Here is a 25550-nt window from a genome sequence, read left to right on the forward strand (position 1 = left end):
TAGCCAAATGGCCCTTATCACAAAGATGAGTGTTTCACCTCTGATGTCCATGCTAAATTCACATTTCAGACATTGCATTCTGCCTACCTAAGTTTTCCCCCTACAGTTTCAAACTAGATATGGTGGCATTATAGAAATATAGGGCAGGAAGAGCCTTCAAGAAGTCATCTAGTCCAGTAACCCTGTGCTGAGGCAGGATCAAGTAAACCTAGAAGATCCCTGATAGGTGTTCGTCCAACATGTTCTTTAAAACCTCCAGTGATGGGGATTCCACAATCTCCCTTAGAAGCTTATTTCAGAACTTACCTAGCCGTGAAGTTAGAAAGCTTTTTCCTAATACCTAACCTAACTCTTCACTTCCTGTCACAAACTTGTGTGGTGCTGCTGCGCACTACAGAACCACTCCTACCTTTTACCCAAGAGGGGCTGTAGTTCAGTGCAGGGCGAGACAATTCCTTTTATGTAGTTCAGTAAACCCTTGTGAGGCACCAGAAAAATATAATAGTTATGTATTGTGTGATGTTTGGGAGCAAGAGAACCAAAGGTTATTTGAGTTGAAAGGTATTCTTCCCACTTAGATCATTTCAGGGTTATGAACAGATAAACATACTTCAAGAGTCACTGTCTAGTTAGTTGAGGTCTCAGATTTAGATTTTTTTGTTTAAAAAAAAAAAATTACATAACTTAAGATCAGTTAAAGGATTCCCATAATTTGGTGAGAACGCTGTATTTTGTTTAGTTTGAAACATTCCCCTGCATTGATTGCAACCCAAACTCTGTAGCATTGCTGGCACATGAGCCAGAAAAGTAAAGTGACAAGTCTTACTTTCATTGCCCAAGTGGAGAGGAATATAAAATAAAGTGGTATTAAGGATTAGTAAACTTGATCCTCTTCGAGTAGTGTCCCTATAGGTGCTCCGCTGTAGGTGTGTGCGCCCCTGCACTGCTGATGGGAGAACTTTGGTAGCCGTCTATCCTGCCCATGCATTTACTGCTCCCTGCCTGCCACAAGGCCAGCCAGCATGCACGGGCATTCCCTCCTCAGTTCCTTCTCAACCGCCCCGGCTAGAGATGCAGCTCAAAGGTATCCATTCATGGTTCGTTAACTCCCTTTAGTTTTGTTAAGTTTAACTTCCCATGAAGCTTTTTTTCTGTTACCTTATTTGTTTTTTGTTGGCCATGCCTTCCCCTCCTCTCCCCCCTCAAAAGAAGAGAGGATTTGCCTCCTATCAACCCTGGTGTGGGGAGGGGCCCCTTCCTGGACACAGGTATGCCTGGCTCTCCAGGCCTCAAAAAGTGCCTCAGTTGCAAGGAATCTATACAAGTGACTGATGGGCACTCGTAGTGTGTTCGCTGTCTGGGAGAAACGAACAATCCACAAAGGTCTGGTTGGTGCCAGAAACTAAAACCCAGGTAAGGGGAAACAGAGTTAAGGCTCAAACTCCTGCTCGTGGAGTAAGCCCTTCAACACCTGGAGTCACAGTGAGAACTCTCAGCGCAACCTTCTACTTCGAAGGCGGATGATCCCAGAGAGACAAGCCACTCACTTAAGGCCGCTAAGAAAAGGTTTGTGAGTCCCCACAATGAGCCCCAATTGAGCCAGAAACTATCTCCAGCATCATCCATACCGATAGCATTGACGTTTCCTAATGCTGGTATCCAGGGTACGCAAAGTACCGAGCCACCAGAGCAAGTCGGTCTGCCCAAAGAGCTGATGGGCATGGGCAAAGAAGTATGAGTATTGCAGGGGCGTAACAGGCATAGAAGATCCACCTCAGGCAAGGCTACTTCGGCATGGATATTGACAGTGGCACTGATCCCGGTATGCATGGCACCAACAGACTATGGCCAGATCCACATCTCTGACTCCATTGGTGCAAGCCTCGGTACCAACGTTCACCACTGGTACTGTCGCTATCTGTGCCACTGGATTTCTGGGGCATGACAGATCTCTCGGTGTCCAATGCACCAGACTTATCCCTACTGAGTACCAGGGGCCCCAGCATTGAGTTATCCCAAATCATTGGACTTGCCGACATCTCCTTGCCACACATTGCATTTCTCATCATTGGAGTTGGAAAATGAGCAAGAGGGCTTGGGTTCCCACTGCTCTTCTTACTCTCCATATGGAATCCAATCTCACTATGGGCACCAGACATGTCGTCCACCTGACCTTCAGCTTCCATGGTTTGGCCAACTGTGGTACCAGCCACCAACGCCCTACCTTCAATGGTCGTACTGGGGCCCTTGACAGGCTTAGAGGCAGCAAGCCTCCCAGGCCCCTAGCATGGCATACCAACAGGCAAGGAGGCACCCTCCTTCAGTTGTGGTTTCAAAGGCTTTTGGAGCTCCTGAGCAGCTGGGGGAAGAAGTTGGGGTGGAGGCAGATGAGGAACACTCCTCAAGCTTATGTCTCATTGTCCTCATCAGATGAGGCGCTGATGCTTCTCCACCATTCATGGCTGATGATTTTAAATCTAGGACCTAGCTCAGAAGGTGGCAGAAGTCCTGCAAACACAGTTGCAGTAAGTGTCTGAGCTCACCACAAATTGGTGGACATTTTACACTCTTCCACCTCTGCCAGAGTGGCCCTCCCGGTTAATGAGGCACTCCTGGACCCTACCAAAGTCACATGACAGACTCCTGCATCTATCCTGCCAACATGAAAGTGGGTGGACAAAAAGTATTATGTGCTAGTAAAGGACACAGAATTTCTATTTTCCCACCCATCTCCCAATTCCATAATTGTGGATGTGGTTAATTCCACGGGCTGCCAGCACCAATCTAAATCCACCCCATATGACCGAAACAGGAAACATCTGGACCTGTTTGGCAGGAAGGCATATTCATCAGCCACCCTCCAGTTCCAATAGCAAATTAGCAGGCCTTGATAGCAAAATACAACTTTATTGATTGGAGTTCCATAAAGACCAATTCAAGGCCATAATTAATGAAGGCCAGCTGGTAGCTAAAACATCTCTTCAGTCTGCATTAGACATGGCTGACACAGCAGCAATGTTTGATTTCCATGGCCATTGTTGTGAGACAGGCTTTGTGGCTGCATTCATCTGGCATCAATAAAGAGATCCAAACCACAGTGGAGGACCTTCATTTTGAATTCATGAAGTTATTCGCCAAGAAGACTGACACGTCTCTTCATACATGGAAGGATTCATGGACGACTCTTGGATCCCAAGGGATATACAAGCCAGCCTACAAGAGAAAATGCAACCCTCAGCCACCATTTAAGCCCTAGTCATTACAATACAGATATCAGTACTCATCACAAAGATCTCACGGGCCACAGAGGAAGAAACCAAGGTTCCCTAGGTGAAAGCAATTGGGACCCCAACCCGACTGCATCTCAGCCCATCACCTTGAAGTGTCAGTTTTGACGGAGGGGTCAAGGCGCTGGTCGAACACTCTCCTTGCAACCTCATGCTGGAAGACCTTGCCCATCCTTTCGGAGACCACCTTACCTTATTCCACAGCACTTGGGAACAGATAACGTTCGATAAGTGGGTACTGGAGACTATCCAGAATGGATATGCCATCCACTTTTTCCCCGTCCCTCTTCAGGGACCTTTCTCACAAGAGTCATCTACATCAAGAGGTAAATCATCTCTTTAGTATAGGAGCTATAGAACCTGTGTTCGTACATCTCCGAGGCAAATGCTTCTACTTTTGCTACTTCCTGATACCAAAGAAAAAGGGAGGTTGGAGACCCATATTGGACCTCAACACTCAACAAATACATCAAGAAATTCAAGATGATCACCCTATCAACAATCATTCCATCATTAGAGGAAGGTGATTGGTTCTCTGCCCTCGACCTTCAAGATGCATACTTCCACATTTTGATCATACTGAGTCACGGGCGTTACCTCAGATTCTCACTGTGCCAGGACCACTACCAGTACAGGGTACTCCCTTTCTGCCTCTCATCAGCCCTCAGCGTATTCTCTTAGGTCCTTTCGGTAATGGCGGCCCACTTATGCCCTCCAGGCAGCGTGTTTTCTCCTTACCTGGATGATTGCCTTCTCAGTCTAAGCCAACCAATTGTCTTAGGCTACCTATTGGCTTTAAAGATGTCGGGACTCTGAGTTTGCTGAAGGTTCATCTGGCAGCAATTGCAACCTTCCACCAGCTGGTAGAAGGATACACAATCTTCTCCTACCCAGCTACGAAGAGGTTTCTTTAGGGCATCGCAAACCCCTCCACACAACCCAGGCTCCCCACTCCTCAATGGGATCTCAACCTAGTGTTAAAAGGACTGATTAGACTGCCATTTGAAACCATGGCTGCTTGTTCATTAACTCACCTTTCCATGAAGATAGCGTTCCTCATTGTCATCACCTCTGCCAGAAGGATAGGGAGATAGCAGCTTTGATGACGCATCCCCCTTTTCTGCGTTCTTCCTGGACAAGGTCACACTTAAATCACATCCAAAGTTCATTCCCAAGGTGATTTCTGCATTTCATATGAATCAGCTTATTTAGCTTTCAGTCTTTTATCCCAAACCTCCTGAGGATAATAGGGAAGCCATCCTCTATACTCTCCATGTGAGAAGAGTCTTGGCCTTCTATTTGGACAGGACAAGGGCTTTCAGAAAATCACTGTGGCTTTTCCTATCCCTTGCAGATAGGTCAAAAGGCACAGCAATCTCATCTCCGAGACTCCCTAAGTGGGTCTTCAGCTGTCTTAAGCACCTTTACTAGTGGCATACGGTTGCTCCCCTATCTTCAGTACACACTCATTCTACGAGGTCAGTCTCCTCATCAGTCACCTTCTTCAAGGGTATACCTATATCAGAAATTTGCACATACCTTTGCAGAACACTACGCCATCCTGGGGATTCGGCTGCGGACACCAAATTCGGTGTCGCAGTACTATCATCTGTATCAGATTCGACTCTGAAGTCCTGGCCTCCAGTGATGGGTACTGCTTGGGAGTCACTTATAGTGGAGCATCCATAGGGATGCTACTTGAAGAGGAGGAGGAAGTTACTCACCTTGTGCAGTAACAATGGTTCTTTGAGATGTGTGTTCCTGTGTATGCTCTATGACCCTCCCTTCTCCCCTCTACTTTGGAGTTCTAGTAGTTGATTCTGCAGTAGAGAAGGAACTGAGAAGGGAATGCCTGTGCAGGCTGGCTGGGCTTGTGGCAGGCAGTGAGCAGCACAAGTGCGGGTGGGGAAGAACTGCTACCAAAGTTCTCCAATCAGCAGCACAGGGATACAGGCACACCTATAATGGAAAGATAAGATGATACCATGGAAAAATTAGGCCTGCAGATACCATTCCAAACAGATATAATTGGCTTGTCTGCGTAGCAAAACAGAACACTTGTTTTCTACGAGGAAAAATTCGGATATCTGTACCATTACATTAAGTACTGAGTACAGAGCACGAGTCAATTGCATGTCCAATTTTTTATTTGAAGATTTAAAAGCCCTCGATGCCAGGGATAGCTATGAAAACACATTTTCTCCAAAAGAGTGTGTCCACTTCTGCGGTAAATGCAAATTTAAAAGCTGGATACAATTTACCAAATATTTTAAATAAATAACCCCCAGTATATTTTAGGTAGCTGTGTAGTTAATTTTATATAGCCACAAACTTTCATCCTAAATCACTCGTGAATGTCATTTTTAAAGGCTCATCTGGTAGGTGTATGAAATGGAACATCTCAAATACTTGGGTGGATTGAAGCTCATTTAACTTTATAATGTGTACAGGACATTAAGAGATGCCAGTAGTTGTATTTGTGCCAGTAGAGTGCCTTTTGTGGGCCTGAAGAGGCTTTCCAGAATTAAACCATATACACGAAAACCTCACCCACTGCTGAAATGCAGCCCCCTCTGAGCATTATGATGGTACCAGAGGCGCTACACAGTAGTCAAGGGCAAGAAATTAAAATAGAATATCCTGACCAACTCTGACAATGGTTTCATATGATGGAAAGGGCTGGCAGAGTGGAGGGCTGGCATGTATTGTCCTTGCCTGCTTCTTCATGCTGGGTGCAGTAAACACATAATTTTCTAGCTATGTTTGAAATTTAAATGCATCAAATACTACAGCTGTTTATTTTAAAGCATAGCTGGCCTAGGAAGATGATCTGTCTGCATTGTTGTGTCTGTGCCAACTCTAATTAACTAGAGCTCTGTGGCTCAGATGCTATTGAAATCTCTGTAGGGAAACAGATTATATTAAATCCAGTTGGACAAAGAATGAATAGTATATGAATTATGGAAAACTAAGTGTAACAGGCTGTACATTTGTTAAGTGAGGGAAGGAGGAAGAGATCACTAACTCCCCTCCCCCGGCATAACTGTACAAGCCCCGTTTTATTTCTTGTTCCTCCTATTTCATTGTCCTCAGTTTCCCCTTAGTTGGCATTATTTTTTTCTTATTTATATTGTGGTTGTACCTAAAAGCTCTAGTCATGGGCCAGGACCCCCACTGTGCTAGATGTTGTACCAACAGAACAAAAAAGACAGTCCTTCCCGCAAAGTGTTTACAACCTAAGGAGTGACCCAGTAAAGTTACCCCTGTGAGAGCTATGCCATTGTTCAGGCCAAGAGCTGATCCTTTTGTAGGTGAAATATTTTCTTTGTGCCTTAAGGGCCTACATTTTAAAAAGATACTGGTTATTCTAGGTGCCCAACTTGAGACACTTTAAAGGGACCTGATACGCAGAGGGTGGGTGAGTTCAGTTTCAGTTCTTGGTATCTTGAAGACTGTTCACAAAGGGTCCAATGGCAAGAGCTGATGGGGTGTGTGTGTGTGGGGGGGGGTTTGTGTTTTTGTTTTGTTTTGTTTTACAGTCATCTCCATGTTGGAAACTTGACTGGAAGTTCCTATTGTTTGTCTGCTGGCCATCACACGATAACTTCTGGCAATCTAATGTTGTAGCGCTCCCTATTTCATGACTGAGTCATCTAATTCCCCTGTAACTTTTTTTTTAAACTAACAGGATGTTAGTGTAATACCATGCAATGAAGAGGGAGGGATGAAGCTAAGATTATATAGAGTTGGTTTCACTAATTAGGATTGTCTTCATGCTGGATTTAATAAATATATAGCAAAGTTTAGTATTCATTACTGTAACTGTTAGGACTGATAAAAGCATGTGCTAGGCTAGTTTTGTAAACACATTTGCTAATGTACTTAAATACTGATTCGCAATATTCCTGCTCTTCTTCTTCCATTCTTTTCCTGATCAGAGATTCCCTGTGATGTTGCATTGTAGGACAGTTGGCGGGGGGAGGCTGGACAAATGTTCCAGTGTTTTAAAGGGTAGTTTATTAGTCTGCTATACTATTTAATACACAATGTGTGTGTATATTTTGTGTGGTATTGCAGGAGTTTTTAATACAATCTCCCTTTTTGGGGTGCTCGTTCCTTCACAATATAGTACTAGGTTAATGCATGAGGAAAAATAATAGCATTGGTTGCTAGTTTTGGGTTAGATCTTTCAAAAACTGTTTGGCTGATTTCTGCGATCAAACCCTTTCACGCTTCAAACCAACAGACGGGCAGATTCTGATTTCTGTTTCCCTGATGTAAATTTGGAGTAACTCCCCTTGAAGTTAATAGAGTTAATTACTTCTGATTCTCCCTGGTGAAGTGAGGAATTTGTTTTGTAATCTTGCACTTTGGCATGTGCAGAACACATCTATTCTGCAGTATTTGAAACGTCTCAACAATTTGTCTTATTTCAGCAAACTTTGCACCCCCTCACCCCTCCCCCCCCCATAAAAAGTGCTTAAAAGAAATCTGCCACCATCAAGTGCAAGACTTTTCCCTAATCCTAACACTAAAAGAATGGGCTCTGTTCAGGCAAACTGCTTTCTGTGCTCCAAATCTCACTAGTGGAGCTTGAGTGAATGCCACTGCTTCCAGTGTCTGAGTGTGAGGCTCATAGCGACTTCTGTCCTCTGCTATTAATGTACATTTCCTTAAAATCTGTGTTTCCTTGTTCCAGAACTGTCAATGGTCAACTATACAGGAACCGTACAGAAGGGTACCCTCAGAGAAGTTTGCACTAACACAGTGTTTTACATCTCAGCTCATGCCGTTTACATGGAGAACAGAATATTACTCTTGCTAGATTCCTTTGTAATCTTTGGGGAGAGAATCTAGTCAATTATACTAAAGGTCGTGCTCTAACTTTTTTCTTAAAATTTAACTTCTAAAATAGAATTTAGAATAACTGCAGCTCCCAAAGCTGGTGAATAACTTTATTGTGGTATAAACATGTGCTAGAGCCCAGGCTCCCTAGCACATTCAAACCCTATGTTTAAAAAAACCAACATTGAACCATGGTTACTATATTTTTATTACACGATTCACTCTGTTTAAATATGTTGGCATGTTTAGTACAACTTTTGAAATAGTTGCAAATCATAGAACTGAATCTTTAGGCTTCTGGAAAATTTTAAATGGGGGAGTTGGGAATATGAAAAAGGAGACACCTCTAACTTGTTAGAAGCACAAAGTAGTAAGAGAGAAATGTTACTTAAACTTAGGTAAAGCAAACTTCTTTACATTTTTAATGATGATTTTTCAGAATGAGTAGCAGAAATACAGCTATTAATTTCCCCACCTGCCTCTTTCATGTAAGTAATATGACTTACCGGAAACTGGCATTATTTCCCTGTTAGGGATATAATTTCACCTAGCCAAGATGTTTCAGGAGGTAATAAGTAAGTTGTTTATCACCTATCCCTGCCTTTTCTGTATCTTTTAAGATAGTCCTGTTAGATGCAAGACATACAAAGTGGTGAAAGTTGACATGAAAATAAGTTAAATGGTTCTTGCTGTGGATTAGCAAATTGCAACACCTTGCTTTTAATGTTGTACTTTACTATAGCCTTTCTCAAACATGGGACATTTACATACAGTATAAACAGTCCAAAGTAGATCTATTAACGTTAGGTCATTCTGTCCCTTAAGAGGAAAATCTTCTCTGCTGATAAGATTGGTTGTATTTTATTTTTGACTGCAGTGTTCCTAAAAAGGGCCAGATTTTTTAAAGGGGTTGGCTTCCCTTTCCCATGGGCATAAATAATTGCAGACACCATTTTGTGCGTGCAACTGAAGTCACTTATATGTCTACCTGTCTACCTGGTATTTGGGAGGAATCTGGTAACTAAGCATTTAAATGACTTTAGTAGTGCCCACATAATTATTCACGCCCAAAAAATTGCAAGCTCAAACAGGAAAGTAAGATGTGAAAGTCAGGTCCAAAACTAATGGATGCTAAGAGGGTTCTTACTGAAGCTTTTCTTTAGACTCAAACTACTTCACTAACAACTTCTCACTGTATTACAGTTTGTGAGAGATTTTTCAAGGGTGTGAATGGAAGTTAGGTGCCTGATAGCTATTTGCTTGTAAAAATCTCTTCCTCAGCTGAAATTGTGTACTGTACATAAGAAGTCTTGTGGTAGTGAAGGAGCAGACTTACTAGAAGGGCATGTGGCACCAAATGTCAGTGGCTACTCTCTTTTTTTGGTGTCTGATCCTACAGTCTTTATTTAAGTGAATAGTCCTATTGATCAGTTCCAAGACTTCATTAGGACATACCTGTGTGAATAAGGAACAGTATTCATCCCCTAGTCCTTAAACTTCAAGAGTTTCCTTTCTTAAAGTCCAGCATTTATATCACTTACTGTGAAAACCAATCCAGATATGAAGAATTTCAATCATATTGGGCCATTGAACCCTGCATCTTGGTTAATGTTTGGTTTACATGGGAGACAAAACACTGGATTAGATGGACCTTTGATATGATCCAATATGGCAGTTCCTGTATTTCTGAAAAATACTGAAGCTGAGTATTGATCTAAAATATCTGCTCATTTATAGTTCCAGAGGGGTAGCCGTGTTAGTCTGTATACAGCAAAAGCAACGAGGGTTCTGTAGCACTTTAAAGACTAACAAATTTAATATTTGCAGACATAAGCTTTCAAGAGACTTCAGCTCTCTTCTTCAGATGCAGTACTGAAGTACTCTTGTTCTTTCAGCTTTTTACATGCATAGGAGCATGGTCTTGGTGACACAAACCAACAGTTCTGACGCAGAGGTGTAAATTTATCACTACACAGGTGACTGCTTAAGAGCTCTGATTAAATTTCTGATATAAAAATATGAATTATTTCCTAAAAGAATCTGATCAAATCTAATTAGAGCGTAGTATGTTTGGGGAGCCGTAGCCAAAATTTTATTTAAATGTGTTTAGTTGAATTAAGAATGTGTGATAACTGATTTAGAAAAATTGAAAAGCAGGGTGAATGCTATAAAATGCCCTTAAAGAGGCTTATCTTCACCTTTTGGTTTTTTTGAAACTGTGTCCTCTTTAGAGGATTTGAAATAGGAAGCAAACATGAATTTAATATTTAGATAACGTTTTTAAAGAAATGTTTGTGCATGAAAATTCCAAATGATAATGTATAAAAAGCTCTGATTCTGCAGCATGGTCTAGGGGGGGCCTTGTTCTCCTTACACCGGTTTAACATTCGCACAATTCTACTAACTGCAATGGAATTACTCCAGATTTACACTCATTTAAGTGAGAGGAAAACTGGGACCATTGAGTAGGAAGAAAGACAATGCAGCAGCAACAGGATGAGAGAACCCAGCAATATAGATCCACCACTGACACTGGCTCATACTAAACAAATCCAGTATAGATTTTCAGTTCTGTAGAAGTTATTTTGGGTGTGTGTTCATGTTTGAGTGGAGAGAAAGTGATAGTTTTATCCAGTTTCCATAATCATGATTTGAAATCCATGATTTGAAAGCCAAGACTATTTTGACATTTTAGCAGCTGATTAAACCTTATATAATGGCAGGACATTGCTGCACTCTTCAGTTGGCTACAAAGAATCCCTGTTGCCATCTTAAATATGTAAGTTAATTCCTGTGCAAGTACTATAGAGCAATATACCAAAATGTTTTCTCTTACAATACAATACATATCGACATCAGACTCTAAGCCTTCCACTGTGCTGCGCGTAAGAATAGATTCTTGAGTGTGGATGAAAGCATGAAAGGATGAAAGTGTGCTAGACAAGAAGCTGTGTTTGAGAAGGGTAAGGAAAAGGAGGTGTCAGCCTGACATGTTGATATAACCTAAACCAGTTCAGGCAGGTATTTCCCCTTGCTTTGGCATTGAGCTAGACTGAGGTGGGAATAGTCTGAGCTCAGTGTTGTCTGGTCAGTGCAGGCACTGCCAGCTGTGCTGACTGGTTTGTGAGGGTTTGAGCCATATTACTAACTAGAAGGATTGAAGTAAGGCACTCACTTTGCTGAGGACTTGCATATACATATCTGCCAACTAATACTGATAGTATAGAGATATTGTATATATCTGTGTTTGAATCCTATGAATTGAGAGGTTTATGAATGAACTGATTAGAGGGGCAAAAGGTGGGTGGGTTTACTCTTGTTTGGGACAATCCACGGGGTGGGAGGGCAGAGTATAACCTATGAGATTATCTCTTTAAAAACAAAATTAGTTTAAAGTTGAGGTTTTTTTTACTATTCATTGTGATCTCTTTGGCTTTGTGTGGAAAGCTGAGGAGTTAAGAGTTCTTTAAATTTTACAAAGACCTAAAGAGTTTCTCTATATCAAGAAATTAACACAATACATCTTTAGTAAAATTGGGAGACTGTTCATGTAAATAGCTTGTGGCCTATTGACTAAAAATTAGTGTATAGTTCTAAGGGTATGGGAGAAATTAGGTGTGCATGCAGGCAACATTTTCTGCCTGGAGTCAAACACAGTTGAGCCTAATTCTAATCACGCTTCAGTTTCACCCTTGTGGGATTCCATTGACTTCAGTGGAGTTACTCTGGTCTGAGGTCAGAATTGGGCCCATGATAAAAGGCTGTGGGATCAAGGATGTAAAATGGGCACAGTATAATTGACAAGCAGTGGCTTGTCTTGGTTGAAAACATTCTGGAGGAATGCATATGCTTTTAGTGGGGAGATTGCTGCTGTAGCTGAGAGCAGGCATTGCTGTTCAAAAGTCAGAAGAAAAGTTAGTGGATACCATCTGGAGAGGTGGCTATGCCAAAAATTGTGTCTGGAATGCACAGGGTAGGAGATGGTGAGGATGGGACACGGGGCAGAAGAGGAAGTTCTGACTCAAATGACTCGATATCTGGGCAAGCATAGTGGAGGGAGTGACAGAAATGTCGCACCATCAAGGCTTCGTGAAGTTCACATCAGCTTGTAATGAGGGAAAGTAAACTGGATCATGAGTACATAACACAAACACACACCATTACCACCTCCACTTGTTGAAAGTGTGGTATGGTTGTTTTTCAGATGCCAATGTCTATAATGAGAGCATATATGAAAATGGTATAAATCTTAAAATACTTGTTTCTGGCCTCTTATTCTGTGTGCAGGCAGATGGCCCTTTGGAGAAAGTTGCAATAAATTGGCAGAAGAGGTAAAAACTTTATTGTGTGGGCTTTTTAGTAAATTTAATTCTCTGCCTTAGTGTTCAGCAAAGAAAGCTAGAGGACAGATGCCAGAGACATATTTTATCTAGGAAGGAAAAATACGAGAGACATTGATATTGTGCCAGAACATGTGATTAAGAGAGTATGTAGATAGAAAAATCCAGGACCAGATGGGGTCCAACCCAAGATTCTGAAGGAAGCAGGAATTGGCAGGGGGGTGAAGTGGGGGTGTATTGATGGATTGGAAAGCACAAGTGGAGCATATGTGTTAGGCAGGTCCAGGGAACTACAGTCCTTTTAAACAGAAGGATGATCAACATGGGCTCCCAAAAGGAAGAACATGGCTAGTAAATCCAATGCATCTTTTCAAGCATGTAACCAAGAGTGAACTGGTGAAACTATGGACCTGGTAAGTGCCCACAAAACTATTTGAGTGGATGACTAATTGGCTATTGCAGACCAATCATAATTCCATGTGGAAGTGTTTTTGGAGAGAGGGATAGCGCAAGTCTTGGGGAAGTGATTTTCACTGATGTCTTGGAAAAAAGAAACAAGCAATGAGATGACAATTGGCTGATGATACAGAATGAGCGGCACCAATCTTTCTTTTGAAGAGCAAAAGAAATTCAGAACAATGTTGCCTTTGTTAGAAACGGGGGCTGTGCAATACCCTGCAGAGAATGTAAGCTGATGGTGAAAGACCAGAATAATAAAAATAGAATAGCCATTCTATATACAGCAGAACGCGGTGAGTAGACAGAGGAGCTGGGGTTAATTTTTAACGTAATTCAAAACTTCCTGTTTTATTAAACATCAAAGAGAATACAAAGTTCAGGGGAGCATAGGTGAACATCAGCTGTAGGTTAAAGGAAGTGACTTGAATGCTGTTGAAGGAGAATGGATTTGGGGAGGTCTGCATAGAACTGGTTACCCAGGCAGCAGAGGAGAATTTTAGAACTCCGGGGATAACCAGAATGAAAGGTACAGGGATTTAAGTCCTAAATTATTTCAAAGGGTTAGAAAATAGGGCAGTGTTCTTTAGAAAACAAGTTAGATGGGATCTGGGAGGAGTACGAATCTCTAAAGAATGTAAGAATGGATAGCTCAATTCATCGTTGGCAAAATTCAAGGTCAGAAAGGGCCTGCCTACTAAAGAGGGAATTTCCTTACACAAAACTCACACATTTTAAAAATGGTGCATCTTTGCCCTTGTTATTACCACTTTAACTTGCATTTTCCAAAGACTTGTTTGTAAGTTTCGCTGTTTCTTCTCAGGTGAGAAGAGATGTGCATTGCCTAACAGGTTTTTGTCTAGTCACACATTTTTGGTTTTCCTAATCCACTCCTGAAACTTTGCATTTGGAGGGGGTTGTGCCTAAGGACTTTACATTTGGTCCATTGCCTTCAGAAAATACCGATATCTTTATTTAAATAATAATAATAATAATAAAAAAAAGTGTATGGAAATAAACAAGTGGTCTTTTGCCAAGGTCTCCTACAAAGCCTGGCTATAATTTGTTGAATGGTTTAAAAAAAATTTGTGATTAAATCCTAGAGGTCTAATTCTGCTGTGATTGACAAAAAGCCCAGATGAGCCACAGGTTGAAATGGCCCCGTGTCTGGCATACCTTACCGAAACTGCATATTGCCAAAGCCTGGGAAGATAATGACGGTGTTGACAGCAATATGGAATGCAGTGTGTCAATCCTGGCCCTGAGATTAGTCAGACCACTGAAATACATACTAAACGGCAGATCAAATGCACTCCTTTCATATGGAGCCTGTTTTAAGTTCCAATAAGCATAAATCAGTTTCTTCCTCCAGGCACACCCAGGCCTGGTGACCTATTTTTCAAGGCACTTTTCTCCTTTGGACGTCTTAATTTATCTTAAGAAGCTCAGTTATGCAAATCCAGTTCTGAGTAGGTCCCACACACTTTTGCAATTAGCATTAGGAGCACTATATGACTGGCTTGCAACATAGAGGCCCTTACTGGGGGAAGTATTGTATGCAAACAGAAGACACACATTTCTATGTATATAAAACAGATACATGTAATTAAGTGTTCAAGTGTTATGGCTACAAAAGTCACTCCATAAAAGACAGAAGTTTCTTAAGGAGCTCATCATTTCCAATGGGTCATCTTTGCCCTGTACTGATAGTAATGGTAAATTTCTGTGACAGCGGCTGAGTATTCCAGAGACTGTATGAATTTTCCTGATGGGTTGTTACCTGGTTTTTGTAGATTGCTGTAGAGTTCAGTTAAGTTCACTGACCTTTATATTTTCAAACAGGAGACCATTTTTAGCTTTTCCTTTTTTTGCTTTTTTGTCCTAATTGTGTCTAAGCAAACGAGCAAATAAATGATAATGGAAGCATTTACTTTACTGAAAATACAAAAATTTTACTTTCCAAGTTACTTAACTCAAGAAACTTCAGATATACACAGAATGGAATTTTACACATGTTGGACCGAAATAAGAGAATCAAGCCACGGCCAGAAAGATTTCAGAACTGCAAAGATGTGTTTGATTTGATTCTAACGTGTGAAGAGAGAGTCTATGATCAAGTAATAGAAGGTAAGGACCTTGAAAGGCTTAAACTAAGTTTACTTCAGTTACTCTTTTAGTCCCTCTCAAATTGAAAATCTCTGAATCGAACCCAACTGGCATCTGCTGGAAGACACATCTGGGAAAAGACTAGCACTCCCTGTTCTGGGGTCAGATCTGTCACAAAAGTGATGGCTGGCTGGGAGAATGCCAACTGCATATCTGAAAAAGATGTTAATAGCTCTTCTGTGCAGGTGCCATCAAAGCAGGTAGGGGGTCAGTGGAGAAGCTATCCTGGAAAATCAAGTACATTTACAGACTAGGATTCAAAATGCTTCTGGGGACTGAAACCCAGCAGGCTGAATATGGTGCATCCTGCCTCTGTGGAGAAGGTGTCTCCTTTCAGGCAGGCTATGAAAGACAATCCTCCTGCCTACTTCCCTAAAAGCAGAAGTTGCCATTTGCAATGAATCACTACCAAAGTCTAGGTGTGTCAGTTGCCCCTTCTTTACTAGAGTTAGGACCATGTTAAGAGTAACCAGGCTCTGGCATAACTATGGCTAACACAGGTGCAATGTGTCCTCACAGCAATGTCTTACCAGCCATTCTGGCCTGTCCACATCTCCACAATACATGGCTATCTGCGTCTGTATGTTCTAGGGGAGCTGCCTAGATTTTTCCCCAGACTACTGATTTAGCTGAAGACTGCCGGGGCAGAGGACAGTGGGTGTCCTTCTCACAGTGCACTGTACCATGGGATGTCGACCTCCTCCCCCTTTTCCCCACACATCCTGGCAGTGGGAAAACTCATAGACTTGAAGGTCAGAAAGGACCATTGTGATCATCTAGTCTGACCCCCTGCACATCGCAGGCCACAGAACCTCTCACCCCCTCCTGGAATAGACTCATAGTCTCTGGCTGAGTTACCGAAGTCCTCAAATCACGATTTAAAGACTTCGGGTTAGAGAATCCACCATTTACTCTAGTTTGAACCTGCAAGTGAACCATGTCCCAAGCTTCAGAGGAAGGCGAAAAACCCCCATGGTCTCTGCCAATTTGACATGGTGGAAAATTCCTTCCTGACTTCAAATATGGCAATCTGTTGGATCCTGAGCATTTTGGCAAGACGCAACAGCCAGACACCTGGGAAAGAATTCTCTGTAGTAATTCAGAACCCTCCCCATCTAGTGTCCCTTCACTGGCCATTGGGGATATTTGGCTACTAGAAGTCGCTGATCAGCCACATGCCATTTTAGGCAGTCTCAACGTACCATTTCCTCCATAAACTTACCAAGCTCAGTTGTGAAGCTATTTAGGTTTTTTGCCCCCACTGCTCCCCTGGGAAGGTTGTTCCAGAACTTCACTCCCCTGATGGGGACGTCTTCCTAAACTTGTTAATGGCCAGTTTATATCTATTGGTTCTTGTGTCAACATTGGCAATTAACTTAAATAACTCCTCTCCCTCCCTAGTATTTATTCCTCAGATGTGTTTCTAGAGAGCAATCATATCTCCCCTCGACCTTCTTTTGGTTAGGCTAAACAAGCCAAGCTCTTTCAGTCTCCTCTCATAAGGCAGGTTTTCCATTCCTCAGATCATCCTAGTAGCCCTTCTCTGCACCTGTTCCAGTTTGAATTCACCTTTCTTAAACATTGGGGACCAGACTTTTTACCTGCTTCTCTTAATGTTGTGTCAGAACAGCTGTGACATTGTTGACAGAGCCCAGCTGAGTGTGCCAGAGGGGCTGTTAGAGAATCTTGAGGAGCCATGAACATGCACATCCTCATGCTGAAGGCTGAGGCAGGACTGGAGCAGTAGCAAAGTTACCAGAGGAGCTTCTACTGGAACTGTTGTTCTGTATTTATCTTTGGGCAGCATTGCTGTCTTCAAATATGAAGAACACACTCTGGTTTCATGAGAGGATCTTTTCATTACTACATAGGAGACAAAATTCCTGTGTTTAAAAATCACTATAAACACTTTCCCTTAATATTCAGAGTGTTTGGCTGCAAGAAATGGTGTTAAAATTAGCATGGAGAGTATGTGGGATGTATGAATATACAGTGCAGATGTAACAGTGCTTTGCACTTACATGGTGCTTTTCATCTGATGATCATATGGGGAGGGGAATTGTCCATGTTACAAAGGGGGGGACATTGAGCACCATGAGGCTTAAATTATTTGCTTGGGGTTATACAGTCAGTGTTGGTTACCAGGAACAGAACCCTGCCTCCCGGGTAACCACTGGACATGCAGTATCCCATGATGGTGAGGAGTTACCTTAAATTCATAAAGCAGCCAATCAAATCCAGTTTCTTACACATTTAAATAAAAGTTTTTGCCTGGTTTCTTAGTCTCTCATCAGCACATTGCCAGCTATATGAAGCCCTGTATATTTACTTCAGGTTTCTGTCGTTTTGTACTATTGAGGAACCCCGGGCGCTTTAAGGGAGCGGGCTTGGAACCACTTTGATGGCTTTTATGAGAGTAAGCACCCTGAGAGCTGACTGAATTGCCACTAAATTCAGCACATGCTGCTGACAGAGAACAGCCCTTGCTCTAGTATTTTAGGAGAGCATTTTCTCTTTGAAGGTCGGAGATGGCGGGCCAACTGCTCACACCCTTTCCACATTGTGCGCTTCTTTCCTGGTGTGACGAGGCTCTTCATAATTGGCAAATGAAAGGCGGTTTGAATGCTGCTGCACAGCTCCTGCTGTGAACGAACGATTAAATTTAAAATTGGAGCCTTTGGCTGGCTTTGCCAAGCTGAGGTTGCAGTAGGTGGGCGGGAAGGAGAGCCTCTCATTGTTAACGCAGGCCACGCTACTGGAAGCGTATGCAGTAGTGAGGCACTGCAGCAATAGATATTCCACAGCCTTGCAAAATTACTTACCTGGGAAGAGTCAACTTCTTTGATCAGTGGGTGAAACATAGTAAGGCCAGGATTTTCCAAAGTGACTAGTGAATTTGAGCCTCTGCTTTTGAGACATTTTAAAGGGACCTGATTAGCAGAGGATATGTGCACTGTCTGAGAATCAGACCTCTTTAAGGTGTCTCAAGTTGGGCACCCCAAATCACTAGTCACTTTGGAAAATCATGGCCTAGGTCTTTATGATCATTGAAGTAAAGGCTGAGCAAGTAACTTTTATGCCTGGGCAGGTGAACTCTCATGATCCTTCTGCAAGGATTAGAATAATAATAATATATATGTTTTATATATAATTATAATAATCAATTATTTTACTTATTATCCCATCTTCTTTTGCTTCACCAAATACCTGAGGCACTGCACAACAAACTAGAAAAACATGCAACAGCCTGACCTCTTAAACCAAGGTTCAGGGAGAGCTGAGAACCACACCTGTTTTGTTAATACCCCTCTCTCTCCGTAAAGGCCTTACAAATATTATCCTGCATGTCCATTTAACGCTTGATGGTTTTCTAAAATGTTGCTGTTTGTGTGTTGTTCCCCACTAGATTTAAATTCCAGAGAACAGGAGACATGCCAGCCTGTACATGTGATTAACGTGGACATTCAGGATAATCATGAGGAGGCAACTCTGGGAGCATTCCTTATTTGTGAACTATGCCAGTGTGTAAGTATACAGTTCTCATGTCCTGTGGGCACCTTGGACTTAGTTGATTACAAGGGTTTTTTGTGTTTTAAATTACTTAAAAAAGATGCTCTGTGGTAGGTGATTACCCTGTGTGAATCTTTACCGAGAGCACAATCCAGATTGACAGACTGATGTTTCCAGCACCCTTCCCTAGGATTCTCTTCAGAGCAGATGTTCCTAGATGGATGAATCATCATTGAATTCAAGTTTTTCTAGGGGAAAAAAGTCAAAGCAAATACATAATTTAGCCTTGGGCCTTGTGCTTGAATGAATACACAATGCTTTTAGCTGCTGCTGTTTCAATGCAATATTGCACAGCCTGAACACATCAGCACTTCCTAAACATTGAACCCCAGATGCGCTAATCCTTCATTACATGCATAGAAACCATATGTACTTAGAAGTGCTTTTTGTCCACTGCAAAGCAAGCTTTTAATATACATGAATTATGTTGAGATATTAGGTTGTGAGGCGTTACAAGAATGAGGAGTGCCTCTTTTCTGAGTGTTGCACAGAACAAATCCCTCATTTGTGTGTGTGGTGGAGGGGAAAAGACATAATCAGCTGGTACCTTCTACTTTTCACCTCCAATATTCTTAGCCCTACCACCTTATTTAAGCAACAAGTGTATCTGCACTTGCTGGAGATGCATTAATTCTAGAGAAATCTATCACCATGTTCACGAGGGCAAAGGGAAACTTCTTCCACAAGCTAATAAGCCTAAATGTTCCACTGTCATGGCAGACTGGTATTCCACAGGCAGTCTGGTCTATTCTCTTGATGCCACACATACTCCTCCAGTCTCCCAAACCTTCTGTAGGCTTGATGAGATGGCAAAGCAGTGTCTAAAGCTCTCAAGTCTCAAGCGGTTGCTTGCACCCCATGTGGAACTTGCAGCTATTTTGATTCTTTCACACACAATGTTGGGTGGGGTGGAGGAGAGGTTTCCTTATATTGCATGATCCAGGAGCATGGTCATATGTAGTGCTGCAAGAAAGTACTCTAAGTTTAATGGTTTGATGTTTATGCTATTGTTCCCTGGGCTGATCTGGAGAGAAACATCACCAGTATGTTGAGGGGGAGCTAGAAGGGCTGTAGATTGAGCTTCTTTAGGTCATATATAGTCTCTTTGTCATATGTCTTATCCTCAGACAAAAGAGAATTACTGGCCACAGTGGTTAAGGAAACAATGTTAGAAGCCTCCACTACTAATATAGGTGCCAAGGGATGAGAATTACAATGTAGATGAGACCTTGACTGTGTTTTGTAATCAGGTTAAAGTCTTGGATGTGTTTTGAAATAGGATTAAGGTGCCATCTACATTGCAAAATGGAACTAAATTGTAATTAGGTCGGGGGACAACAGTGTTGTAACCTGCTATCTGGCACAATGGTCTTGCTAATGTAAATGGGGCCACTGTGTTTGGAAAATGGTTCTGCTTCCAGTGTGAATGTGGCCCAGTGTACCAGAGTCTGTCTGCCTGAATTCCTTTGGAGATTTGTTTTTGTTGCTAGTGCTTGAACTCAACAACCAAGCCACATCTTTATTAATCAAAAGTTGTACAAATTATATGTAAATATTATAGTTGTATGTTATTTTGTATGTTAAAGAATACATGTGTACCTGCGTATCTGGTGCATCCTTGGGATTACTGGCAAACTGCCGATGAAGTCCTCAGTGTTGTTTAATTTGGTCCACCCCAAATTCAGATTTAGAAATAACCTAAACACAGAGGAGCTGCCTTGCTGCAAACTCCATCAGCATCATTTGATGTCAATTACTGATGTGTTCTTCCTCCGCTTAGATACAACACACAGAAGACATGGAAAATGAAATAGATGAGCTGTTACAGGAATTTGAAGAAAAAAGCGGAAGGACTTTTCTTCACACTGTCTGCTTTTATTAAAGCACATCCGTCTCTTAGGCCTTAATACAGATGAAAGAAGCATGTATGTAAAGTTCTGACCATACTGTACTCCCCTGGAAGATGAACTTCGAACCTTTTTTTGTTAATAATTTTCCTTTTCAGTGTTTGTTTTTATGTTTCAGGTGTTCTGCCATAGGCAGGCAGAGATATCTGCTGAATTGTACATATGGAAATGAGAAAAAAAATATACATAAAGGCCACCTATTTAAAAATAAAAATCAAGATTTTTTTAAATCCTACTTTAATTGTTACAAGTGGGGTTTTTAATTATAAAGAGACTGTTTCTTGAATATGATACAGTTTATATTGTATTTTTCCAGCTTACAAATTTATTTTATTTCAGTTGTGCATTTTTTTCTTATTTTAATGTGACTGACTGACTGGCTGGCTGGAATATGAAGATGTGAATGGAAAATGAGTATCTGTGTGTTGTTAGATATGACATTGGAAGCATCCAATAAAAATGAAAATCTCCATTTCCTTCCTACCTCTTTGTTTTCAGAACAGTAGCTTGGTAGCTTCATGTTTGTTCCTTGTGATGAAACTAAAAGTATCTAAAACACCATTGAAAAGTGGGTTAAAACAGTACAGCGCTGAACTGGGACTCAGCTAGTCCTGGTTCTGCCAAGGACTTCATATATGACCTTGGGCAAGTCTCAAAGTCCCTGATCCTGCAGTGAGTTGCACTGAAGTCAGTAAGGCTTGTGTGCAGGGCTTTGCCTATGCTCATCTCATTGCAGGAATCAGGGCTTTAATTTATCTCTGCCTCATTTCTCTGTATGTCCTGTATAAAGCCAGGTGTGTTATGTGGTGGTAAAGTAATGACTTTGAGGCCTTAAGATACTATAATGACGGGGGCCACAAGTAAACAGATGTGTTCCATATAAAGAATGGGAAACTAAAACCCAGAAATAGAAATAATTTACTGATAAAAAGAAATTGATGAGTGTTTTTTGGACCTAAACATTCCCTCCAGTGTTATGGTCTCAAACAAGGTTGTGTTACTTCCTGAAAGCAAGAAATTGTTTAGTCACTGTTTATAAGGAAAAACAAAACGTAATTTTATTGTTCAAACTGAATGAAATGGTAAAGGTAAAAAGCATAAACGGTGAAAAGTAAAGTAATTTATTAGACGATAAAGAATGAAAAAAGTGAAGTGCTACTGGTAAAAGATGAGAAAATCCTTTGTTGATAATGTCTCTCTAAAGGTAACCTACAAAGGATTCAGAGAGGACTAGGTTGTGTCCTTTTTACTTCTTTACGATGTATGTAGAGAGGAACTGAAAGGTGCTTGCTTATTTTAAAATGACACTGGAGTTGGAATCCGGATTCCTATGTTTTATTTCTGGCTCTCCCATTGACTTGCTATGTAGCCTTGGATAAAGCACTTACCTCCCCTCCCATTTCACAAAAGCACTTAAGCATGTGCTTAAAGCTCCATTGACTTCGATGTGATTTCAACACCTGCTTAAAGTTAATCAAGGACTTAAATGCTTCCCTGAATTGGGGTCTTTGTGTGTGTTTCCGATCTGTAAAATGGTGGTGTTTTTCCTCCTCCTCTGGAAAGCACTTTGAGAGCTACACATGAAAAGCCTTATGGAATGGCAAGTATCTACCACTTTCCTAATATTAACAAATACACAGACACTTCAATGATGCATCTGCGCTACCTTTTGAACAACACAAGGCAAGTGTCTGACCATGTTGCTTTGCAGCCAGCAGCTCTTGTAGCTCTTAAGTATGGCTTTCTGCCCCGTCAAGGGCACCATAGAAATTCTGCCTCACTTTGCCCCCTCAAAGTCTGAGTCATAATTTGAGTTACTGTCCGTGAAAAGCCATGACCCTGTAGGCTGACCTGCTTTCCAGGAATGTCCTAATTAACCACTAAATTATACTCTGATAATAGAAAACCCTACATCACTAAAATACCCACCATTTCCCCCCAAAATGTAAAAACTGTTATAAACAGAAACCATCTCCTTGAAAAATACCAGTGTGAATACATTCCTATGACTGGAGGTGAGTTAAAACCATGGCACTTATAAGCAGTATTGCTTGCATAGTAACTACATTTTTTTTTATTTGTCTTCTCATCCTTGTCTTCTTTTTGTTCCTTGAGCCTATTTACTTAAAGACAGGATTTCATTCAACTTCATCTACTCCTGCTCATTCATCTGTTTGTGACATCATAGCTGGTTGCTATGGGAATATGTGCAGTCAATGACAGACAGTTAAGATGATGCTGGGGGGGCTGAAGTGCTTGGAGATGGTCTCTTTAAGAAAGGCGTTCCATCTATGAGTCATCCAGAACGATTTTGAGACAACAAAAATGTAAAGTAGAATTATTGCCCTCTGACCCCCGCCTCAGATAGCATCAGCAGCTCTGGGTGTTTTCACTCTTGGCAAGAAGAAGCTGGCTTAGTGCATGGAGCTGTATCCCACTTCCGTCTTCACTCTTCATAAACAGAACTATTTGTCACTTTAAAAAAAACCTAACTAAGCATCTGAGGATATTCTTCAACTTGGCCAGTGAACATGAGTTTTGTTAGCTTCCATTTTAAGTGAGTATGTGGCCATGTAAAATGTATCTACATATACAGGTGACTTCAGAGGTCTCCTTTTTGATTATATTAGGAATATGCTGTGTGTATGTATGTGTGTCTAGAAGGGAAGCATCCTGATTACTAGGAAAAATAATTAAAAGCTAACACTCCTCCTGGGATCTCGGATACAGTTGCTTGGTCTTCAGTTCGTCAGAATGGGTGGTGGACAAGTCACTGCTGATCCTGGCTATTCTCTCCAGTCTGTATCAGCCCAGCCCAGGTGGCCTGGAGTGACAGATTCCTAATGAGGTCGTCTTTCTAAATGTAGTGACTACGTTTTGTCAATATTGTTTTCACTATGTTGACTTCCCATGAAAGGCTAAATCGATTTAGGAATCCTTTATATCAATGTGTGTTTACAAGGCCTTGCTTCCCCTTGCTGCTAGAAGGTTGTTATTTCTTGTACAGTGAGAAACGCAGTCATTCTTGGGTAGGTGACCTATCTCCCCAGGCTGAGGCTGTAGCAGATCGCACCCTTAATTGGTTTGGGGATTTGCTTCCAATGCCCATCGGAGATGTGGACTCTTGTGGGTTTCCAGGTTAGTTTAACATCTCTCTCGTTACACAAGTCAGCTCTGATTCAGAGTCTTAGTTTTTTCTGTTCATTTATCTGAACTTGTGCATAAACGGCATAAAGCTTGATGAAAGCTCTTTTTTGTCAGAGGATAATATCTCTCAAATGGGCTTCTGGAAACACGTCTCAGCAATGAGAGACAAATGTATTTTCTTGGATCTATGCTGCTAATGGCTTAGTCCTTACGTTCTCCATCCAGGGACTTCCATTGCTGCTATAAGAGATGCAATGCATCAACTAAGTGCAAAGGGTGCGACAGACCTGTGTACGGTGGAGCAGAGAGCAGGTTCCCTAGGATTATAATGTTGCTGGAGACAAGTGGGGCAAATTCTGTGTCTAGAATCCCTACAGACTAACTGAGCTCCTTAACAAGCGTGCTGCTGAGACAGTCCCACCCCCTATTCCTGGATCAGCTTTTAAACCATTCAGTGGCAACTATCCCATTCAGACAAATGGTCTGATTCCTATCTGCATGAGGCAGATGCCACTGGACAAATTTAATTGGTGACCTTAGCTTGTGTGGTGGGGGAGAAGAAAGGCTACCCGAGCTGACTAGCCCCTGGCTACGAAAGCTGTAGTTCAGGGGTGTCAAACATCCAGCCCACGGGCCGCATCCGGCCTGCGAACCTTTTTGATTTGGCCTGCATCCGGCCAATTTTTTTGAAACGTGCTGCCGTCCAACGTGAGGGCATTGGCACTTAAAGAGATTTTTCTGCCTACGGCATTGGCGCCATAAGAGTCCATGAAATGTCTTAAAGCGTCAATGCCGGACGCAGAGAAATCCCTTAAAGCAGCAATGCACTCAGTCTGGCAACACCGCCCCCCGTGAAATCCTGCCGCCGAAAAGGGGAAGATGGCCCGAATTTTTTGGCGGAGGGTAGTGAAGTGCAATTTATGAGAATTTGGCCCATCACCATCAGCGAGTTTGACACCCCTGCTGTAGTTGATCTGGTCAGCTAGCAAAACAATCTAGATGAAATGTTACATTAAAAGAAAGGTGACTGTCAGTCTGCATCTGTAGGGTTAGACAGATACCATACCCTGGTCTCTAGTCAGCTTGATCTGAAAATCTCCCATCATTGCTGCTCCCCTGTCATCAGCTCTGCTAGCGCCAGCTATGGTGGGCGTGCTAACAGTCGTTTCATGTAGCCCTGCTCTGAGCCCAGCCGCTAAAATCCCAGCTCCTTGTCTGCTCCAGCATTCATACTGGTCACACTATTGGTGGGGGGGGAACCTACTGCACACAAACTGGGTTTGGCTGATCTCCGCTCATGCTAACACTGGTAGCAGTTTGGTGAGTGGGAGGTTTTATTAAGAAAAAGCTCAGTGCAATGAGGCATAGCTGCATGGGGCAGGCTGTGAAGCTGCTGATGGGCTGGGGCCCTTGTTCACAATCAAGTTACTTATCAGAAAAACTGATCCCAGTGCAACCTGCACATTATGATGCTTCCAAATCGACCTTCATAAGAGCCTAGGGCAGCAGTGGATCCAGCCATCACCTTCAAAGCTGGTGTATGACATCAGCCTGGGGCCACACTGGCCTTCAAAATGAGCAGGCAAGGGGGAGGACTGTAGATTAATTAATTAATTAAAATAAATAAAAGTTATAGTGGAGCATGATGGATAGAGAAGAAGTCCTGTTAGAGTCTATTGTGGAGTAAAGGGAACATATGAGATTCCTGGCAGAATGACACCTGCCCCCGTTTGTTCCCTGCCACTAAACAAAGTGATACAGGAGTAGGAATTTCTGATCCTTCAATGCCGTAGGAGATCACAGTCAAGTAAAGGGCAGGCTAATTTTATGGT

General features: G+C 42.0%; 1 protein-coding gene across 1 annotated transcript in view; it reads left to right on the forward strand.

The window, feature by feature from the left end:
* The window catches only part of SSU72 (SSU72 homolog, RNA polymerase II CTD phosphatase), a 57727-nt gene extending 36684 nt beyond the window's left edge, over positions 1–21043 (forward strand). The window contains exons 3-5 of the mRNA XM_067567231.1: positions 14916–15055; positions 18501–18619; positions 20445–21043. Of these exons, the coding sequence (XP_067423332.1) occupies positions 14916–15055; positions 18501–18619; positions 20445–20546 (361 nt within the window). The 3' untranslated portion in view covers positions 20547–21043. The remainder of the gene's footprint in view (positions 1–14915; positions 15056–18500; positions 18620–20444) is intronic.
* The last annotated feature ends 4507 nt before the right edge of the window (positions 21044–25550 follow it).

This window comes from Emydura macquarii, unplaced genomic scaffold, assembly GCF_026122565.2.
Source record: "Emydura macquarii macquarii isolate MOO-44397 ecotype Brisbane River unplaced genomic scaffold, CSIRO-AGI_Emac_v2 contig_2768, whole genome shotgun sequence".
In the NCBI taxonomy this organism is placed as follows: Eukaryota; Metazoa; Chordata; order Testudines; family Chelidae; genus Emydura; species Emydura macquarii.